The following is a 23,202-nucleotide window of genomic DNA, read 5'->3' on the forward strand; positions in this document are numbered from 1 at the left end:
TTACTGCCGGTAGAGCTGCTTCTAAAATGAATCTTTTTTCAGACTAACTGGTAATTTTAAAACAAATCCAGCCTACTGACTAATGCTGAGCTTCCCAAGATTTTGCACATCGAAGCATACACAAACTTATAGTACATGTAAGGCACAGGGAGCTTAATGGAAGCTCCCTGTAAGCAGTCAGCTTACAGCTGCCTGCACTGTAAGCTGACTGCCCAAGACCAGACCCAGCTACCTGAAGAGCTAAGGAGATCAGTATTCAGACACACCTGTAAGGTTCCCAATAACAGGGAGCTCAGGCCTAAAATTAGCCTAATAGCACAGTCAGTCACACCATAATCTGGCAACACTCTTTCTAATTTCATTTTGTATTTGCAGTTGACCAAAGGAAATGGCAACTCACTCCAGTATTCCTACCTAGAAAATGCCATGGATGGAGGAGCCTGGTAGGCTACAGTCCATGGGGTTGCAAAGAATCAGACACGACTGAGCAACTTCACTTCATGAACAACCTAGGAGTTTGGGGCAGACTCTTCTGCAGTCAAAGGTCTGCATTACAACTTTAATTGGCCCTCCAGATCCATGGTTCTGCTTCAACTGGAGACCACGTAATACCGTGGTACATATTTATTGAAAAATATCTGCATTTAAGTGGAACTATGTAGTTCAAACCAGTGTTGTTCAAGGGTCAACTCTACTGTGATTTTATTCTTCTCAAGGGGTCAAGAATGAACTAAAAGAGGGCAAACATAAGGAAATTGGTTTCTTGGGACTTTCCTGGTGGTCCAGTGGTTAAGACTCTGTGCTCTGAGTGTGGGCTTGCTCCCTGGTTGGGGAACTAAGATCCCAAAAGCTGTGTGGCATGGCCTAAGAAAACCATTGGTTTCTTTCTTACTGACTACTCCTCTACTCCAAGGCAGCCTTCCATGGCAGTAAATTCATGCTGTTAATCAAATATGGCAATTTACTCTCTTTCTGGGACATAGAAGGATTGCAGTTCCTGGCCTCTCTGTGGTTAGGAGGGACTCTGTAACTAGTTCTGGCCAATGAAGAGTGAGCAACGTTTTAGACTGTGGCTATTCCATCAGCTTGGACTCCAGAACAAGGAGGATATGAGGTTATGCACGGTTAGTTGGAGCAACGAGTTAAGTCTTTACAGTTTTAAATCACTAAGAACGCGTGTCTGTTTATTCTCACAGCACAGCTTAGCCAGGGTTCTTCACCTTGGCACTACTGGCGTTTTGGGCCAGGTAATTCTTGCCGTGGGAGCTATTCTGTGTATTGCAGAATATTTAGCAGCATCTCTAATTTCTACCTGCTAGATACCAGTAGGCCTGCCCCACTGGCAATAACTGAGAATGTTTCTAGGGTTGACAAATGGTTCCTAGAGTGGGAAAAATCACTCACAGTTGAGAACCACTGACCCATCCCATCCTGATAACAGACCTTTCAAGAATGTTCCCTGTATGCCACCATCTTATTTTAAGTTTCTTAAACACTAACCACATCACTACTCCAAGCAATTCTACCCATTGCCTGAGGAAGTAAAAAGGCAATCTGCATTCTCCAGTCAGAGCCTACAAACAGGAACATCGGCTGTTCCCTGATGTATTAAGGCAAATGTGCCTATTCTCCAGTCTCTGAGCATCTGCCTCACATGCTTTTCTACAAACAGAAACTCCTACTGGAAACACCTGTTACCTGCCCTTCCTTATGTCCCCCCACCATAAAGACTCTTATCTTTCAAGCTCTACTTACACACTACATCGCATCCTTTAAATCTTAAGTATTACTTAATTGTTTTTACTTGTCTTTCTTCTAGCTCCAGAAATTTCCTATCGGTTACGATTGATCTTTCCTTATCACTATTCAATCATTATCACCCGGAAGTCACTGACTGGGCCTTGAACTACCAACGCGTAAATCGATGTCTTGTCTCCCCAGCTGTACAAGAATTCAGTGGCAGACTGTGTTTTGCATCTATCATCTAGCAGTTACTATGGTTCTGCTGTATAAAGGCTGGAGGTACAGAATGAATACACACCCATCTGTGACAAATTACTACATATTGTTTCACTACAGTTTTCAGATTGAAAGTATCTTATCTCCTGCATATGACTATTACTGAGGTAACCGAGACACTGTACTTTTTCTAATTTTTCCTCATGATCATATGTGCTAATATAAATCACCAAACATAAAAATCAACATCAATCGAACTGCTACAAAACAGTATGGTCATCACTGCTGACTTGCTTTTCAACTTTCAAGGCTTTACTAGAACTCAAAATGAGGAATAAATAATAGCCTGCTTCTCCAAAAAAACCCATACAAGAATTTCTAGGTTAACATATGAAACCTGATGGGTTGCAGAGAAGAGAGAAATTGAAGCTTAAGATAAAAAAAAAGGAAAGGAGAAGTACAGAAGCAGGAGAGGGATCACTGAGAGGCAAAAGTGAGTTAGAACGGGAGGGAGGTATGGGCAGAGATTTGAGAAAGACAAGGAATTTTTCAAAGGAAGAAAACGAAACTCAATGGGAAACTCTAACACTCTATTCTCAGAAAGTTCTTTCTTTTCATCAATAGAGCAACCTGCTTGAAGGTGACAGAAAAAGCCCAGTCACAACTAAGTATCATGCACATCTACACATGAGTAAGCTCTCCACAACACAGCTTACAGAAGATAACGCCCGTTTTCATGGGCCGTCCACGTCTGCTCCTGACCTGTCCTTCAAGGGCGGCTGAAACGCAACACCACTGCAGCCGCTGTGGACGGCCCTGTCCTGCCGGCTCGAGAACTGCCTCTTGGCGTCTCAGTGCCTTGCGTGTGCACTCCCCGGGTAGAGCCTTGCTTCTCTTCCTCAGGCTGGCCTGGGGCAATCTCAGACGCTACTTTCTATGCCCCTTCGGTTTTCCCATCCCACCTCCCTCTCCACTTCCTATAATCTGCTGTTCGGTATGGTAATCATTGTTACTTCTTTCTGTTTTTAATTGCAACCTGGGTTTTAGAGCAATACTTGGAGACAGTGAGGCCTAACTTCCTTCAGTGATACAGTGATATTCTGCTGCCACCTGGAGTGTCTGTGTATAATGTATGGAACTGCATTCGCAAGTAGACACAACAGTCTGAACACAAGAATAATACAGAACTACATTAAATTACTCAATATAATTGTCTATGGTTGTATAAGAAAAGGTAGAAGAATTTACTTAACTGTATATTAATAAATCATGAAATGTAATTAGGGCTACAATGCTGCTCCGATTCAATTAAAAAGCTAACCGGCAAAACGAAATTTCAGAGGTAACTTATCTATACAAAATTTCATTTTAACACTGATACTACTTATACAGATAAGACTTTTTTGGTTCTATAGAAAAACACAAAATTCCATCTAGAGCTAACACGTATTTATTTATAGTGAAACTGGTTTTTTAGGTTCTATGCAATTCTTATCAAGCCATTCCCTGTTTAAAATCATTTAATGACTCCCCAATGCTTTCAGAACAAACTATTTAACCAATCCTACTCTTCCAAGTCACTCCGAAGTAGACTAACTTTACAGTAATTCCTTGAAAAATCATCTTCTTGCTTGCCTCCATTCTTCCACACATGCTGTTATGTTGGCATGAAACAGTTCACTTGCCTAACACTTGCTTCAGGCTCAGCTTAGGGGTTTTTTTTCCTTCTGGAAAACACCCCTGTTTCACAAAACCTGGACAGAAGACTCTCCTAGGTGCTGCCTGAGGACCCCAAACCTCTCTGATGACAGCTTTTAAGGCATACTGCAATCGTCTAGTTAATTGTCTTGTTAGACAAACTGTATAATGAATTAACTTCTTTCCTATGCATCTAGAATACAAGTGCTGATGTGCCATCTCGGGAGAACTGAGAAAAACGTCATTCAAAATCATCTTCTGTGTTTCTTGGTCCAGATGAGGAATCCTGTTAGGAAAGACAGTATGCTTTGTTAAACCGAGAACCTTTACCTGTCTTGCTTCTGTTTGCACAGCAGCTGCCACATTGTAAATACTCATTAAATACTGTACCCCTTCATAGAGGAGCATGTAACACACACCTAGACATACACTATTAACTCAAATTCTAGGCTGATTTGCAATAATTAGCTAACATTTATTGATCACTTACTTTATGCCAGTCACTAACTGTTCAGTAAGCTTTAGGCATACCATTCTTCTTTCTTTAGAACCAGTTACCATTATATTTCAACTGTTTGTCTGTCTTCTCCACCAAACTTTAATCCTTGAGGACAGGGAGTGAATCTTAACATCTTTCTACCCCAAAAGTCAGAAGAGTGCTTGATATAGTAGACCCTCAGTAAAAGTTTGTAATACAAGAAAAAATAAATCTGGATCAATAAGGAACAATCTTTGAGCACACAGCCGGTAAAATCAATTTATTAAGCACCTAACTGAACAGGCAAGGCAGTTAATTCTAGTGGTCTTACCTAATCAAATTATTTAATTTCAGCCTCACTATCATCATTTGTAAACAAAACTAATGCTACTTTCCTCACCAAACTACATTCTCAGATTCCCTGAGAACACGAATACAGAGTACCACTGTGACTGGCAAACACTCGGTACATAATAAACGGCAGCTACTCTTTTGATGATGAAGGGTATACATGCATGATACACAACAACCTAAATATTTAAACTGTTTTCTTTTAACAAGAAAGATACCTTAAATCTTAAATCCCTTATTTTTTTTAAAATGAGTATCTGATGGTTATATAGCAAAAGGAAAATTTAATAATTGATTAGGCCACAAAGTCTTACTATGTCTTCTGACTCTCTCTGCATTAAGGCAGGACACACATGCCACAGACTGGTTCTAAATTGCCAAAATCTTTATAAATCAGAAGACTCTTATTCACACTGAGGGATTTCTATGCAGTTACATAACTAAGAATATGCTGAAATGCTCAGAATTCTTCTAGTCAGTGATAGACAGGCATTAAAAAAGAAAATACATCCTTTTCAGGGGTGGGAAGAAATGGGAAATACAAACCATTTGTTAAAATAAAAAAAATGCACCGTAATTTTCATTCAGAATTGTTCGGAGTTAAAGGAACTGGGTAGAAGGAAGTAACAAGGGATGGAGAGTAAACTACAGCTATGGGGAAGGTAGAGCAAAACAGTCACTGAGTTCACAACTACAGAGCACACAGGCCACTGCCTCCGTTTTCTAGAAGGCAGCTGGACTAAGCTATTTTCCTAAAGGATGGGGGAGGGAAAGGGCAGGCCAACCGACACTGGATTTACCTTTGCACTTGTGCCTGGGTTTATGAGGTTTTTTGCCTGAAGGAAAGAGAGCTAAATCCAAATTATAAGAATGCATTTTTAAAAACCTATTTAAAAAATTCTTTAAAATTATAAAGCTCTACTAATAGTTTATTCTTAGCACTTTTTACTTTCCCAAGGAATTTCTGAGGAGCAGAATTTTCTATACTATAGAATTTAAAAGAAAATGCAAAAGCTTTCATTAACATCTCAGACTATTATGAACAACTATCTGTAATAAATATACATATTTTGGATCCAAATTATAAAAAAGTTATTTCCAAATATCATGCTGTTTCTAGCGATTAATTCGGAAAACTACCTAAATGAAATCAAACAGCTCTCTTGTAGAACAGATACAGCCCCATCAAAAGAAAATGAAGGTGTCCTAAGATAAAAATCTTTGATTTTAGCTTTCAAAGTAAAAAGTGAATGCAAGATATGATGCAGTTTTGCTTTGAAACAAAACAATTATCTCAAGCAATGAAAAGAACAGAAGGAGATACATTATACACAGAGGAAAACATATTCTTAACTTAAAAAGTTTGCAGGTTTCTTTACAAAGAAAGTAGTCTGTACTCTTTCAAATGACAAAAATTACCTAATTCATTAAGCTCAATAGTCACAAATAACTAACTAAATGATTTTTACCAATTTCCTGAAGTTAAACACAATATTGCTTAAAGAGCAAAGATCTTACTTTGCTTCTCTGTTTAAAGAATAATATTATTCAGTATAATAATACATGAACTATAATAATTAACACTTGAGGATTCAATTTGCTCATGATAAAATCATGTATGTGTCTTTTACTAAAGGTTTTCAAGAACAAAATTTTAAAATAGAAGTAAACTTTAAGCATCTGAAACAGTTGGTATAGTAAGTACACAAACAGAATTAGTTTTCATTGCTAACTGAACTCGCAAAAAAATTGCTGATACGTATTCGAAAGAGTTTTAATCACCCCCCCTTACCTGTCACTTGTGGTACGTACGGGACTGACAACCTCTCAACACTATACCCACTTCCACCTAGGGACTCTGCAATCTTGTTGGTCAAAAAGTACAAATTTTTGTCATGCTTCTCTAAAGATTTTGGAAGCCTGTCAAGTTGATCAAAACAAAAGCCATTTAGTATTATTTAAAATAAGTTAACATATAAACATTCTAGATCAAGGTCTAAATATAAATGCAACTTAAACTGTAATTAGTCATAGGAAAATCAGTATATTTTAGGTGACTAATTTGAGCTCTTTAAAAACATATGGAGTGTGGACCCAGCTAGGAAGCGTTCTGCTGTTCTTCTTCCCCAGTAACATCCCAAGGGTGAGGTCAGCCTTATTTTATCCTGCTGGTATTCACACATTAAATGATGAAGACGAAATTCAGCTTTAACTATCATGCTAATTAAAAATCTACTACAGGAAGAAAATAAAAATGAAGCTCACTGACTACTAATCAAGAATACACTAGCCAACTAAGTGACAGGAAACTCTCGTCCAAGACATACAGCTTCACTTTCCTTTCAAACTGCTTGGTATTATATTATGCTGATGCTTTCAATATTAAACTGCTTTTAAGAGTCCAAAAGCTGAATAAAGTATTTTTCATATATGTATTTTTTTGTTTGGATAGCAAGAAAAAAAGTTCAGAGTATAACCATCACTTTTCGGAAAACATTCTTTCTCCCATAGTTTTATTAATATTGTTATCGATTATTCAAAGTTTTGAACAAGATATTATAGTCTCTTAAAGGAATGTTCACCTATATATCAGAACATACTCTATTTAAGAGTTGCATCCTCATGTTTAAAAAAAAGCTAAAATTTTTTTCCTCAAAGACTGAGTCCATGTGTATGAGTCTATATTTATAATGTACGAGAACTTTTATAACAAGAGAAACAAGTTAGATGAGTTAAGTGACAGAAACATAAAACAATGAGGATTATAAAAATCAGAAAATTATTCTAACAATAGTTCACTCCTTTCAATCATCATTTACTGGTTTCTCAAGTCAATGTCCCTTTCTTGAAATGTAAAGCATTAACATACATGCACTTATCTCTGAAAATATGCTCTGGTAGAAAATAAGGGGCTTCCATAGTTCGAATTTCAATAACCTGAAAAATATCCAAAAACAAAATAAAGTAAAAATCAAAAGCCTCACTCTTCAGGACGGTGCCACAAAAATTTGGAAAACTAAAAACACAGAAACAAAAACTCAACATTTATAAGAAATACCATCACTTTATTTTGGAATTTAAGCTACAGTTGAGAACCCAAATAAAGAGTTCGTTTTGTTTTCACGTTTATGAACTCAGCAGGTAACAAAACCAAAGTGATAAAATAATACAAGCTGTGAAAAAAGATGATACATCACATCTGATCAAACCTCCCACAGAGGCAATTAGAACCTGTGCCTTCTCAAGCACCCTGTGTGGGAGACGCCTCCACAAGCCACAGGCCCTCGCCGTGCCCCTCCTCCACGGGACCTGCTGCCGCGCATGCCTGTGGTCTCAGCGCTCTTCTGAGGTCTAGCTCCCCAACTCACTTGGGAGCCACCTAAAGGGGAACTCTGCTTTCACAGAATTTGGATCTTTAATGGCAGATGTCAAATAGTCACTCAAACATTTGTTTAATGAATGAATGAGTTTTATTTCTTAGAATGCACTAAAACCCCCTACATTTTTAGGAAGGACTGAGATGCTTCCAATTTCATAAAAACGAGGTTCTCCCTGAAAGATGTCTTTAAAGAATAAAAATTACAGTGGACTTTTTCTGCAGGTAAGTCAGCGGCTCTGAAATGTATGCTAAACCATGCAGTAACTATTTAATGAGTTACTGCTGAAAAAGATAAATACAGTTAAATGACACAGGACAAATCTGAGAGGTGTATTATTTACTTAACTTTTGAGATCTAACTCAAGGAGACTGGTTTAAAACATAATGACAATAAAAACAGTATAATTAAAGAAATATGAGATACTAAGATCCATAATGTTTTAAAAGGAAAATAACTGTATAAGAAATTGTATGAAGTACTATAGAAGAAAACCGTATTTCCTGCTCAACCATTATACAGAAAAATTCTAATACAACAACAGGCATCAAAGAAAATATAAACATAGCATTATCTTAATAATTTGATAATCATCATTAAAAATAATTATCACTGGTAGAAAATCTGCCATTCTCGTGCAGTTCAAATGCAAGGACTTATCTAAATATATTACCTTGCTAACATGCTGGCAAAACGCAGGAACAGCTATCATCTGACTCACAAAGTTGAGGTATGCAGCAACCAGCGCCATGATTCCACAACGATGGAACATTGGCAAATTATCTTCATTGATAATTGCACTATCCTTTAATTAAACAAACAAACACACATGGACAGATCAAGGTCTCATGCTCCATTAGCATTTTCTTTATGATTATACTAAAAAAACTGCAGGTAAGTTGGAATGCTAACAAAAATGTCACCTTAGAAGCAGCTTTCTTTAAAAAAAAAAAAAAGTTCTAAAAGGAGAATACCCCTTTATAAAAGACTTAAAACTCTCAATTCAAACAGGTCTTCTTCAGGAAAGCCTTTCCTAAAGATGGGGGGATTCGGGGGCTGGTGAAATGTATATTAGATATATAAAAATAAATGCATGTATTCTCATTGCACACAGTTCTATTATTATGTAATATTTAAACTCTAATTAAACAACTCCATCTATGTAATTTTTATTATTTAATGACTATCTTCTCCACTGAAAGGATGGGCACAGGGACCATGCTGTCTTTTTCATCATGGTAATCCTATGCCTTTGAACAATATTTAGCACATGGTCAATACTTACTCAACATTTGTAAAAAGAATAAATGAATGTGATCATAGTTTTTTAGATTTAAAACTAGAGAACTCACTTAAAAAATTTATGTCCCTGAGTAAAGATGATAATACTTTAAAGATGGTGTCTAATTTGTAAAAAAATGCTTTTGTCAATGAAAGGCTATGAAAGCATACCTGTAAAGCAATGGCTAATCGAATGAGATCAATAACTACTTCTTCATTGGCCAATTCAATAGTTATAAGAGCAAGAGAAGTATAAAGTAGCTCATAGTTCTTGTGAACATTGTCTTCTTCTTTACAGCCCAAATATATGTGCCGATACAGCTGCTGCCCATTCTGAAAAGGGAAACGATACAGAAAAAAGACAGTCTTGCTTAAAATGTAGCAGGGCAGATTTCAGAGGTGTATATAACCTCTTATAAAGTAGCTATCTTATCACATAACATGGGAGAGATTTAAACTGATAATCGGAGGGTCAAATTGTATTCCAATTATTAACATCAATAAATGTATCGATATATAACTACACACTAACACTGCAGTTGAAGACAAAATTAAACAAAAACAGCAAGTCAGAAATAGTTCCAGTGCAAACAATGAAAATGTCTTTAGTAATAATTTGAAAAGACAAGCAAATTATAGATAGATTTGAGAAAAACTGAAACAAATGGCAGAATTATGGGAGCCTTGGCAATAATAAGAAACACCTGGCTGAGCAGAAATGAACTCAGGTTTTCTTGCCTGAGGGAACAACCTCCTGGGAGGTGGGTTAGGAGCTGTGCAGGGAAGAGCACCTCCAGGCTCTGCCACACTTTGGTCTGAAGTGACACAGGCACGTCTAAAGTCCACCCATGAGGAGAGGTCACAGACACACCCCCAGGACTGTAAGAGGTTTCCCTCTAAACCAGAGGGAAGTTCTGTTAGTCAAAAACAGAAAAGCCTGTGGTCTAAAGCATTCCAGAGTACAGGTCCAATTGTCAAGTGACAACAAACAGAAATAAAAGCGTTTTTCCCATTTCAAAGTACCATGTGGTAATTAACTCAACATGTTACACTGGTCTGCAACACAAACTGTAAGTTACAATAGGGAAACTGAACGACTGCCACGCTTCCTCTCCACTAGGCCCCACTGCCCACCCCGGATATGACTTAACTTATCAGTGAGGAAGCGCGAGCATCAGTGTTTGTAAAAGCACAAAGCTCCCCCGGTGATTGTAAAGTGTGGCCAGGGTCACAGGCCACAACAGTAGTCTTCTGAAGCCAGTCCGTCTGTAGGGTTATGCATTTTGCTCTGTAATCTATTTAATATGCACATGGACCCATATAGGTAAGAGGCGCCTCTCCAGCTGTGCCAATGCCTGACTGGTTAACCCTGTTTAGGTCTGTGGTTCAGTATTAGTAAGTGGGAGTTTTCTGGCTACAGATACAAACTATGTATGTTCTTCTAATAGATTCCCCTTCATTTCATTTTAAAGTTACAGATCAATGCAAACCTACCTGAGAATTCAAATGGCTACAACTTAAGCCATGCATTATTTTTCAGAAGATAATCTTACCTTTTTCATGAAACTTGTGTCTTGTCTACAAATTTTTTCTCTTTTTATTTTTAGGTCAGCCACATCTGGTATTATTCTAGAGAGAACCAATGCATCATTTAAAGGAATGACTGTTATATCATCTTATATGACAAATCATAGCTATGCTTAGAAGTCTGAACTATTTACCACTCATTTCAATGAGCATTTTAAATAAGCTTATATATAATGATTCTACTGAATAACCGAGTTTAAGTATAATTGCACAAAGTAATCCTTGAGGCAAAACCAAAATAAAATTTATGGAACTAATGATTACTAGTAGATAAGATCTCTGAAAGTACATTAAAAGACCTTTAACATTTACTATCTTAAAATATATTAGTAATTGTTATACAAATTAAATTCTGGGATTAATAAAACCTAAAAATCCTAGATGAAAAAAAGTACAATACTGCATAATGGTAATGGTGATGGTTCTAACTGTGAATTTACTGAAAACCACTGAATTAATAAACACTTTAAAAGGGTAAAAAAAACCCAAAACAATCAATACTGTACTTAAATGCATTAATGTAGAAATCTGAAAATTTCATCATTAAGCCTATTTTCAAACAGCAGATACCTGATCCCTCGAAGCTTTGCCCTGTTGTCATGGCGATCCATCAGATTATGCATTACTTCCAAGACTAACTGTCTCAGTTCATAGTCTTCCATGAGGGACGGTGATAACAAAGGGTCCAGAAAAGACCCTGGCAGTGCAGTAACTATTGTCTTCGCTTTGTATCCAGAAGTTACCTGATTATAGGGAGGAAAAACAAGCAAAACACCTTTGTCATGAATCCTTCTTTGGTAAAACTCTCAAGTTGTTTTCTAAGAATCATTAGCTTAGGGAAAACAGGAAGTATAAACGTAAGTCTAAAGGAAAAACTAAAAGAAAATTTGTGAGATAATGAGGATTTTACAAAAACAGCATTCATAAAGTTAATAAAATCAGTATCAGCACACATTTACCTTATGTCAGGCATGACTCTAAGCACTGTATGTGTACTAACTTCATCATTACCATGTTCCTGTGAGGCTAGGAATTATTACTGCTTCCCCATTTTGTAAAAGAAAACCGAGGCTCAGACAGGTTAAGAATATATGGGGCAGGAAGTCAGTACTAAATGGATATAAGGAAATTAGATAACAAATAACACAGGTAAGATTTGAAAATTTTAAACTTGCAAATAATTATTTTATTTTAAATTAAGCAGTTCAGTTTAATAGGAATGCATTTTCATCTTGGAAAGCTCTTTTCATTATTTGATGTGACATTTCTGAGTGTATTCCTATCTCTAAAGTTGGAGCTTTTAATCAGCCTATACTTAAATGCCATTAAACAGTTTAACCATAACACACAGACATTCATTCAGTTGACTGTGTAGTACAATTAGGATTAGAGACAAGGCTATTTGCTCAGGGAATTTATTTAATTAAAAAAAGCTTAGGGCCAAATGAAATTTCAGGTGGGTAATCTCTATTTATATTAAGGATTACAAGCATATACGGAACATCTACCATTTATATTTGGGCATTCATTATAGGATAAAGGTGATTTTATAAGTGAGTAGAAATTGGTGGGACATTTACTACTTACCTAAAAAACCTAAAAACATATCTGTATTTTATATCACATACAGAAATAGATAAACTTCAGATCAAAGTTCTAGATGTGGAAAGCCAAACTGTAAACCTTTTGTAAAAAGATATAAACAAATGTGTTTATATCATCAGAGCAGGCAAAGAGCTCTTAAACAAGATACAAATAAAAAAGCAAAAAACATACAGGCAAGAACTGAGAAATCTGGCTATAGCTGGGCCCAGGCATCATCTCCTATAAAATGGTAATGCCTTCCGCCTTCTGTATCTTTCATCATTATGCAAACCAAATATGATGATGGGAAAGTGAGGAATAAACAGTAAAAGCAAAATTCAAGTACATTCAAGTATAGTATACAAACCACAGAAAGAAAACTTACCATAAATGGTATCTTATAAGAAAAAGAAGCTGATAATGTGAAGCTATTCTTTTAACCTCTTTAATAATTTAAGGTTAAGGGTGTTCTTTACCAGTCTTAAATTCCTTACCATAAGCAAAGATCGCAGCAACATTATTTGAATCCGCCTGGTTCCCAAATCCCTAAAATACACAAAACAGTAGTATTATCTTATTAAAAGTAATTAACCTTATTTACTTAAATTATTATTTTTGATTTTAAAACTCTATTCATATTAGTGAAACAGACTTTGCTTTCATACTAAGTCTGGCTCATTTTATATTTTAAAGTAAACTTCATATGCATTACAGGGTTATATGCACAAAAATCAAATTCAAACAAAAAACATTAAAAAGCTATTGGTTCACAAAGGAAACAGACCTATGCATGTAATGACATGAAAAGTCAATTGTATTAAATCACAACAAAAGATCCAGAATAATTAAAAGATACTATAAACTGGAGAATATATCTAATGCAAATATAATTGACAGACATAATATCTATGTAATATATATTAATAAGAAGGCAAGAATGTGCCTAAATAATTGTTATACAAATAATTCTTTCAAAAAAGAATTAACAAATGAAAAAAGGGTTATTAATGGTCAAACAAATAAATATCTTAAATAAGACTATCATTTCCTTATTAAATTCTTTATAAACTAAAGCATTAGCATGTTGTAAAATCAAATTAGGGCTTCCCTGGTGGCACAGCTGGTAAAGAATCTGCCTGCAATGTGGGAGACCTGGGTTTGATCCCTGGGTTGGGAAGATCCCCTGGAGAAGGGAACGGCTACCTACTTCAGTATTCTGGCCTGGAGTATTCAACTTTACAGTTTGAGAAATTTTCAGTTTGAGAACACAGGACAACCACAAAAACATACCCTAATTGACTGATATCCAAAGTATGTGTAGATGTTCCAAAAACAGGTACTTTCCCCATAATGAACATCATGATTTCTGACCTCTGATAATCTGGCAGGTTACTTCCAAAAAATCCTGTAAAAATATCAAGATAAATTTAAGATGTATTTTTCAAATTGAAAACTTAATTTTTCCATAAAATAAAAAAATCATAATATTAGGTTGGTCAAAGTTTCATTTGTTTTTTTTCAATAAGATGGTTCTATTAATGCTTAGCTGTCTTTACCTTCATTTGAAACAATTTTGATAGACTGTACTGTGACAGCTGTCATATCAGCAGTGCATTAAGAAAAAACACTTACCAAAGTTGAATTTTTGTATAGCCATTTTAGTACTGAAGATGGAAAAAAAGAAACATTTACAGCATGTCATGCTTTATTATTTCAAGAAAGGTAAAAATGCAACTGAAATGCAAAAAAAGGATTTGTACAGTGTATCGAGAAGGTGCTGTGACTGAATGAATGCATCAAAAGTGTTTTGTGAAGTTTTATGCTGCAGATTTCTCGCTGGATGATACTCCATGGTCAGACTGACCACTTGAAGTTGACAGTGACCAAATCGAGACATTAACTGAAAACAATCAACATTACACCATGCTCTATATCCTTGTACCCGTTGTGCACGTGTGTGTGTGTGTGTGTGTGTGTGTGTGTGTGTGTGTGTGTGTGTGTGTGTGTCTGTGTGTCTGTGTGTGTGGAGTGGAGTAGCGGGGAAGCATGTGATTTTAAACCCTAAGTATCAGTATCCAGATCCTGGTCTCTAATGTCTTGCTAGATGTAGGGAGAGCAGAGGATCTGCATGGTCCTAAAGTATCTTCTCAGACACTGCTTATTGTTTACGAGGGGGAATGGAAACTGTGCAGCAGAGAAGCAGAGCAACACGCTGAGTGACCACAACTACCACCACCAGCAAAAAGAGGACACACACTGTGTGCCTCTGTATGGGAGAATCTGAGAAGAACAGTACCCCTTAAATAGCATCCTCCCAGACATGCACATGCTGAATCTAACCATGAAGAAACATTAGACAAGCCCATGTGAAGGAGACTACAAAGGAGAGTTTTGTAAAGTGAGGGGTAAGGGGGACCTATCCTGGAGGGGGGAATGGCAACCCACTCCAGTATTCTTACCTGGAGAATCCCACGGACAAAGGCGCCTGGCAGGCTACAATCACAAAGAGTTGGACATGACTGAAGTGACCTGCCAGCAGCAGCAAGGGGGACCTATACTCTTACAAAATGTCCGGATCATAAGAGAATGTTCCACACTAAAGGAACCAAAGAAACATCACAACTAAACACAATATATGATCCTAGACTGGATCCTGGACCTAAGGGAAAACACGCTATAAAGGACATTATCAGGTCAAATGACAAAACTGAAACATGCAAGTTTGATTAAAGTACTGCTGCTGCTGCTGCTAAGTCGCTTCAGTCGTGTCCGACTCTGTGTGACCCCACAGACGGCAGCCCACCAGGCTCCGCCGTCCCTGGGATTCTCCAGGGAAGAGTACTGGAGTGGGGTGCTATTGCCTTCTCCGGATTAAAGTACTATATGAAGTTAAATTTACTGATGTTGATAACTGTATTCTGGATATGTAAGAAAGTATCTTTATTCTTTGGAAAAAATACTCTGTAGTAAAGAGCCATGATATATACGTACTTAATATGCAGTGGTTAGGAAAGAAAGGTAGATGGACACATGCATGCATCTCTCTATATGTATAGATTTATATATGCACATATATGTAGATATACACACATATATACAGGTATGCGTACGCACACAGAGAAATGCAGAAAGGGAGGGAGAGAGGGAGACAGGCAGAGAGAGAAATGAAATGATATAATAAAGGCATAAAATATTAAGAGATGAATCTGGTGAAGGGTACATATGGTGTTCGTGGTTGTAATTTGCTGTATTCTCGTGTTTGTTTAGTTTCTAAACACAAAGGTTTTTTTTAAAGTCTAACCTATCATTCACCTTTAACTAATGCAGCGTGACAGTCAAGTACTTTCAATGAGGGCTTTCTGAATCACTGTTTTCCATAATAACCTGAAAAGGGAAATGTACTCACCTATTGTTTGGATGATAGCGTTCTGCACAATCTTCTCATCACTGTCTTTGGAACTTGTGTTTAAGTTGGCATTGCCTGTAGAGCCTCCCTGTAAATCATTTGCTTCCAATTCAACACTGAAACGCAGATGCTTCAACAGGGTGTTGAAGACTTCCAGCACTGTGGGTCCTGCAGATGAACCCTGGTGTGAGCGAGTACATTCTTCCAGCATCACAGACTCAAAGCCAATACTCATGTTTCTCAACAGAGACTTCCAGATATTTTCTAAGTAGCTGGCAACACTTCGTAATTTATGAACTAACCATTCATTAAAAAAGTAAATGAGAAATCCCTAAGTAAGAAAGTCTCCTAGCTATTCCAGCAAACATCTACTGGGCATCTCGGAACAACTGGCTGCTGGAATCTTTGATACAAACACACAAAACATGCATATTCTTATAAAAGTTACCAAAAACTTTGCATCTATCTAATCTTGTCTACTCAAAAGAATGCATATTGTGATAACCTGCTGGGTCAGAATCCATAGAATTATGATAATAGAGCCCACTGTAGCATAAGAAATTTATTCTGCATCTTTTAAGGCTGAAGAAGAAAGAATTTTGTCTCAATTATTAGAATGAAGCTAGCCAATTTACCCAATTTGGGTAAACTACATTTACTCTCTGCTTTTAATTCTGTGAACACTCTGTGTGTTTCTGTCAATGCATCCATCACAATACAGTCTAATCAGTGCTTTTTACTTCTGCCTTCTAGATTATAACCTTCTCCAGGACAGGCAGCCTCGTGTAATTCCTTCTCTGAATGTATTAACTTAACACACAGTTCCTCACACATAAAAGACATCAGTAGTGAGATGACTCAATCAATGCATCATCTGTGATTCAATTCATATTAATATGTCAAATGAAGTAGCTCTCCAAAAAATAACCTGTTTCCATCTCTTTGAGGTAAATTATGAGTAATGATGAGTCCATATACAAAATGTGCACTCTCATTTGACACTGAGTGAGCATTACAATATTTCAGTAGGTAATACATAGTTCCACTTTGATTTGAAGCAAAGAAAACATAACTAGATTTTCCTAACTTCAGAAATTTTATGAGGGACCCTTTCATCCTTCTAATCACACGAGTGAAAAATCATGATGTCTGACCTGTCCCTTCTCCGTGTTACCCCCACAGTCAGTCAGTTAATCAAATCCTGCTGACTTCACATTCCCACTTTTGCTGCTGCCATCAAGGTCAGCATCATATAACATTATCTCTGATGAAGACTGTAGTAAATCTTTAAAGCATGTGAGTCAACTGAAGAGTTATACCCATGATCTGGCCACAATTTGAATCTGAAGCCATGTCCCTGGCTTCCTCCACACACCACCACATGTCCCAGTCAAATGGGCTACATAATGCTTTGCTCCTACTAATCCATTTTCCCCTTCTCTGGACCTTGGCTTTCTTATGATACTTGATCAAAATGTGCCTTATATTATGGCATCAGGGAGAGGTGTCTAACTCAGTAAACTGTAAGTTTCTTGTTATATCTGTACCCCTCCCAAATGTTTAGCATATAACTGGTTTCAAAATCTTTACTGGAAAAGAGGAAGGGAAGGAGAGACTGAGGTGGAGAAAATGTTTAACTGTACATTAAAGAGGCCTGACAATAGTCATGGAAAACCAAAATTTCAAGAGAAATTATAGCACATTCAAAAATGTTAGAAATATATTCAGCGTCCCACACAGTGCTATACCTGCTGGAAAAAACATTCTGTAAAAGATTAATGTTTTTTTGGGGGGCTGGCACTTACCTATGGAACCTTTAGCAGCAATGGCAACAGCCTCTAACAGAACCTGAATAATACCTGCTCGAACTCGTGGAGAATCTTTTTTACAAGCATCAAGGTGTCCGAGAATCTCCTGGATTACATGGTGAGAATACTGAGCCTAAGAGAAACAAAGTAGTGTAAGAATATATGAACAATTATATACATCCTGGAATTCATAAAAATGATAAATCATGTGACATTAAAACATGCAATTTAGGAGACTGGTACTTAAGTCATGGAACAATATATATAGCCATTAAAAACCATTCTTTTTAAGAATAAGGATAATGGGAAATACTCATGATATCCTGAGTGAAAAAAAGCAAGTTGTAAAATGTGTGCTGTGCTAAGTTGCTCAGTCATGTCTCTTTGCAATCCCATGGACTGTCTGTGGGGATTCTCCAGGCAAGAATACTGGAATGGGTTGTCATGCCCTACTCCAGGGGATCTTCCCAACCCAGAGATCGAACCCAGATCTCCCGCATTGGAGGCGGATTCTTTACCATCTGAGCCACCAGGGAAGCCCAGTTGTAAAATACTGTGTTAAATAAAATTCAATCTGTTTTTTAAAAAAAGTATATAAGACTAGAATTATATATGTCTAAATGTTAACAGCAGTCATCTCTGAGAAGGAGATTTATGAGAAAATTTTTATTCTCATAATAAATATTATCCTGAATGTATCAGGATAGCCTTAAAAAATAGAAATTCCCATCCTGGTGGGTACTAACATGCAATTTTCAATGAATGGACTTCTTATAGTGAACGTAAAGCTTCTTCTAAAGCAATGCTATGGACCAGAATAATTTCTTAAACACTTAATCAACAAATATTGATTGATTCCTTCAGTTTCTTCAACTTTAGCATTTACTCCTTGCAAAAAATAATTTCATCTAGTAACTGAATCTGAATGAGGAGGGCAAATGAAGAAATACAAGGCTACGAAGACTAGGGGAAGAGCCTTAATTATGTCTACAGATTGCCAGATCCACTGCTCACTTACTAAACTAAAATTAAAAGATCTTAAAAGTTCTCATCAGAAGAAAAAAAACGTGTAGCTATGTGAAGTGATGGATCTTGAGAAAACTTACCATGAGAATCATTTTGCAACATATACATATACCAATCATGTTGTACACCTTAAACTTATATAACATTATATGTCAATTATTTTCAATAAACTGGGAAAATTAAAAAAAAAATTATCCTTCCACATATAAACCAGCTTTATACTAGCTACCAAGTATTGAAAACTTACATTATGCTAGTCTATAATTAGTATTTTATTCAGACACAAAGTTTTAGAATAGGATGAACAGAATTCGGATCCTGACTTTCTTACCTGTGCGCCCCTGAGTGAGGTACCTGATCTCTCTAAAGGTCAGTTTTCTGATCTATAACATGGGGACAACAACATCTACTTCATGGAAAAGGAAATGGCAACCCAATCCAGTATTCTTGCCTGGAAAATTCCAAGGACAGAAGAGCCTGGTGGGATACAGTCCATGTGGTCGCAAAGAGTCGGACACAACTGAATGACTAACACTTTCATACTTCACGTTCACTTCATAAAATGAGGAGGATTAAATGAAATAAAGCATGTAAGGTTATTAGCATAGTCAGAGGCATAGCCAGCACTTGATAAATGTCAGCTTCTATTTTAGTATAAAAATGAAGCATTCAGTGCATGCGCTAAAATTTTCTTTTCAGAAACGAGGAAACTAAAGCTCAGAGAGGCTAAATAATCTGCCTAAGTTCTATGCAACCAGGAAACAGCCCATCTAGGCTGCAAATCCTGTTATGACCGGTACTAAAAGCTGTGCTGCTTCTTACAACCTTATCTCCTTTAAATTAATGATGACTTTTTAGGGTATTAAAAATGCAGATGTTTAAAAAAAGACCTAAAATTCCAATTGAATTAAGAGCTAGCTGGGTCTGTCCAAGTTTTTCTGTAGTAGATGACAGTGCCTCATCAAGGTTCTATGAATACCAGAGGAGTTAATACATTAATACATGCACTATCACACAGCAAATACCCTATAAATATATCAGTCACATGCTGCTGCAATAATCAATTCTAATACTAGTTTATCAGTAAAACACCAAGTACACAATAATGTATTTAATAAATGCACAATAATGGCTATCATCATAAAATCATTTAGTTATTTTTATTAGATATCTTTTCATCTTGGCAAATAAGAATATAAGTATAAATAAAAATAAATGTCAAGAACTAAATTAAGAATATGTCTTATCTCCTATAGTGTTTTCTATCTCTGAAGACATCCTTACTGACAGAGAACCAAAATTACTTATATAATATATAATCCTTATATATATACTTACATAATCCTTATATATACTTATATAATATATTCAATCCTTACCTGAATGGAATACATTATAATTTTAAAGCAGTGAACTGCAAATTCATTGGGATCCCATAGTTTGTGATGATCCAAATGCCTGTAATTAATAGTAAGAAAACTACTTTAAGAATTCCTTATTTTTATTATACTTTCTCCTCTAGAATCCTCAATAATATACAAAGCTTAACAATCAAAAGAATATTATCTAAAAGAGAAGCTAAGTTTCCACTTCAAGAACTATATTTATTTCCCTTTACTGGCAGATCCTTTCATAAAACAACAATAAAAGCTACTATATATGTGTGATTTTTAATACCTACATGAGCTGGTAAGAAAGAAAAGTCCCTCAGTCTAGACTCCACAGGAAGGTGGAATCTGAAGAAGTCAGTATACCCTGAAGCCAGCAGCTATCTTAGGTACATCTTCAGATCTCCAGTAATTGACAGGTAGTGGTTTAATGGGATACACAGAAAACTGGAGACAAAGCTTAGGGTCCACCTGGGAAAGATGGCTATTGGATCAGAAATACATGCATCAATCCAAGACCATTAAATCAATCCAAGACACCTTCAGTGAATGTGTGGAAATGTTTCCTGTAGAAGCTGTCTGTGTTGGCCTTGACTCTGAGAGGAACCACAAAAAGTCTAAGTCTCTCTGGAAAGTCCTTCCCAGCACCCAGAGAGTAGTCTGACAGAATTCGTAAGTATCTGTGTGGTTGAAAAAAACTGAACCTAAGGTTGTAGTTCAAAGTGGTTCCTGGATAACACTGCACCCATGTCTTTAGCAGAAGCAAAATAAAGCCTTTTATGGACTATATACATCATTAATCCAAGCCTCATATCCACAAGAAAGTGACAGTGAATATGGGCTCAAAATTCAAATTCCCAGCACACACAAGGTAAAAAGCCACTATGAATGTCAATGATCTCTCAAGTTTTTAAGGGACTAGAACAAGTTTTTTAGGACTTTTATTCACAACTATATTCTCCCTAAATGCCTAGTATCTTACTTGCAGAGGGCATTTAACATTTAAATAACTAATTAACTAGCCAATATGTAATTAACTATTTAACATTTAATTAGATTAATTAACTAACACATGATCAAGATGTAAGTCCATTAAGTTATACATAGAGAAAAATACAGCCCATTTTCAAGTTACTCAAGCAATCCATTATAGTTAACATGGTAACGTCTTCTACAATAGCTCTCTAGATTTTTAGGGCGATATAGACTACCTCTTAGTTAATAACAGGATTAAGATAAAAACTTGGAGAAGGGCATGGCAACCCACTTCAGGATTCTTGCCTGGAGAATCCCCATGGACAGAGGAGCCTGGTGGGCTACAGTCCATGGGGTAGGAAAGAGTCGGACACAACTGAATGACTAAGCACAAGCACAAGATAAAAACTAGAATTCTGATATTAAATCAGCAGGTCTAGACATTAAACAATAAATCTGCCCTCAGTTATATCTGACATAATTTGATTAGTGTTTAGCAGCATTTTCATAAGCCCAGAGAATCTTTAAACAGTAAACATCATTTTTTGGTGGTGGTAGCAGTAAGGGGGAATCTCTCTGAAAATATAAAAATTCTCTGATTCTTAATTTGTGGTTTATAGATTCTTGTAACTTAAGATCAACTTTGCACCAAAATATTTTCCCTTTAAAAAAAAAAAAAAAAAAAGACTTCTGGATATTACATTTAGACTACTTTATACACGCTATAAAGATGGAATTGGGAAGGGGAAAGAACAAGGCAAACGATTAAAAAAAAGACTAGCAAAAACATCCAGAAATAACACAGAATATTACATAGGTCTATATGTGCCAACTGAGTTAGAGGCTTGACAAGAGCCTCCATGTCTATGTGGAGAAACTCAAAGCTTATAAACATATTTTGCTTGGAGGGCAGCATATAAGTACCAACAAGATATTTAATATTCCTGTGATTAGTCACTCGGTATACAATAAAATTTACTCAGAGAAGAGAATGTAATCTAAGGCAGCCCAGTCACACAAAAAAGAAAGCAAAGAAAGAGAAGCCAAATATGAGGTAGTAACCAGAAATTAAACTTGGATTACTGTGATACTGAATGGTTTGCCTTGGAAACGAACAGAGATTATTCTGTCGTTTTTGAGATTGCATCCAAGTACTGCATTTCGGACTCTGTTTTAGCCCCAACCAGTAACGCGGAAGGAGCTGAAGTTGAACGGTTCTATGAAGACCTACAAGACCTTTTAGAACTAACACCCAAAAAAGATGTCCTTTTCATTATAGGGGACTGGAATGCAAAAGTAGGAAGTCAAGAAACACCTGGAGTAACAGGCAAATTTGGCCTTGGAATACGGAATGAAGCAGGGCAAAGACTAACAGAGTTTTGCCATGAAAATGCACTGGTCATAACAAACACCCTCTTCCAACAACACAAGAGAAGACTCTATACATGGACATCACCAGATGGTCAACACTGAAATCAGATTGATTATATTCTTTGCAGCCAAAGATGGAGAAGCTCTATACAGTCAGCACAAACAAGACCAGGAGCTGACTGTGGCTCAGATCATGAACACCTTATTGCCAAATTCAGACTTAAATTGAAGAAAGTAGGGAAAACCACTAGACCATTCAGGTATGACCTAAATCAAATCCCTTATGATTATACAGTGGAAGTGAGAAATAGATTTAAGGGCCTAGATCTGATGGATAGAGTGCCTGATGAACTATGGAATGAGGTTCGTGACACTGTACAGGAGACAGGGATCAAGACCATCCCCATGGAAAAGAAATGCAAAAAAGCAAAATGGCTGTCTGGGGAGGCCTTACAAATAGCTGTGAAAAGAAGAGAAGCGAAAAGCAAAGGAGAAAAGGAAAGATATAAGCATCTGAATGCAGAGTTCCAAAGAATAGCAAGAAGAGATAAGAAAGCCTTCCTCAGCAATCAATGCAAAGAAATAGAGGAAAACAACAGAATGGGAAAGACTAGAGATCTCTTCAAGAAAATTAGAGATACCAAGGGAACATTTCATGCAAAGATGGGCTCGATAAAGGACAGAAAAGGTATGGACCTAACAGAAGCAGAAGATATCAAGAAGAGGTGGCAAGAATACACAGAAGAACTGTACAAAAAAGATCTTCATGACCCAGATAATCACGATGGTGTGATCACTGACCTAGAACCAGACATCCTGGAATGTGAAGTCAAGTGGGCCTTAGAAAGCATCACTACGAACAAAGCTAGTGGAGGTGACGGAATTCCAGTTGAGCTATTTCAAATCCTGAAAG

At 36.6% G+C, this 23,202-nt stretch overlaps 1 protein-coding gene across 6 annotated transcripts in view; it reads right to left on the reverse strand.

Annotated features, from left to right (window-relative positions):
- Window positions 1-23,202, reverse strand: part of EFR3A (EFR3 homolog A (S. cerevisiae)) — a 74,677-nt gene that overhangs the window by 6,585 nt on the left and 44,890 nt on the right. For 5 of the 6 annotated variants that reach the window (XM_010844312.1, XM_010844313.1, XM_010844317.1 and 2 more), the window contains 11 exons: window positions 19,935-20,013; window positions 17,527-17,662; window positions 15,722-15,889; window positions 13,606-13,720; window positions 12,810-12,861; window positions 11,302-11,474; window positions 10,698-10,773; window positions 9,316-9,477; window positions 8,537-8,668; window positions 7,356-7,423; window positions 6,279-6,406 (listed from right to left, as the gene is read on the reverse strand). In XM_010844312.1, coding sequence (XP_010842614.1) covers window positions 6,279-6,406; window positions 7,356-7,423; window positions 8,537-8,668; window positions 9,316-9,477; window positions 10,698-10,773; window positions 11,302-11,474; window positions 12,810-12,861; window positions 13,606-13,720; window positions 15,722-15,889; window positions 17,527-17,662; window positions 19,935-20,013 — 1,289 coding nt within the window. Of the gene's footprint in view, window positions 1-425; window positions 3,944-6,278; window positions 6,407-7,355; window positions 7,424-8,536; window positions 8,669-9,315; window positions 9,478-10,697; window positions 10,774-11,301; window positions 11,475-12,809; window positions 12,862-13,605; window positions 13,721-15,721; window positions 15,890-17,526; window positions 17,663-19,934; window positions 20,014-23,202 lie in introns of those variants that run through there. The other variant, XM_010844315.1, reaches the window with a different exon arrangement.

The sequence above is a fragment of the Bison bison genome, unplaced genomic scaffold (assembly GCF_000754665.1).
Source record: "Bison bison bison isolate TAMUID 2011002044 unplaced genomic scaffold, Bison_UMD1.0 scf7180017864199, whole genome shotgun sequence".
In the NCBI taxonomy this organism is placed as follows: Eukaryota; Metazoa; Chordata; class Mammalia; order Artiodactyla; family Bovidae; genus Bison; species Bison bison.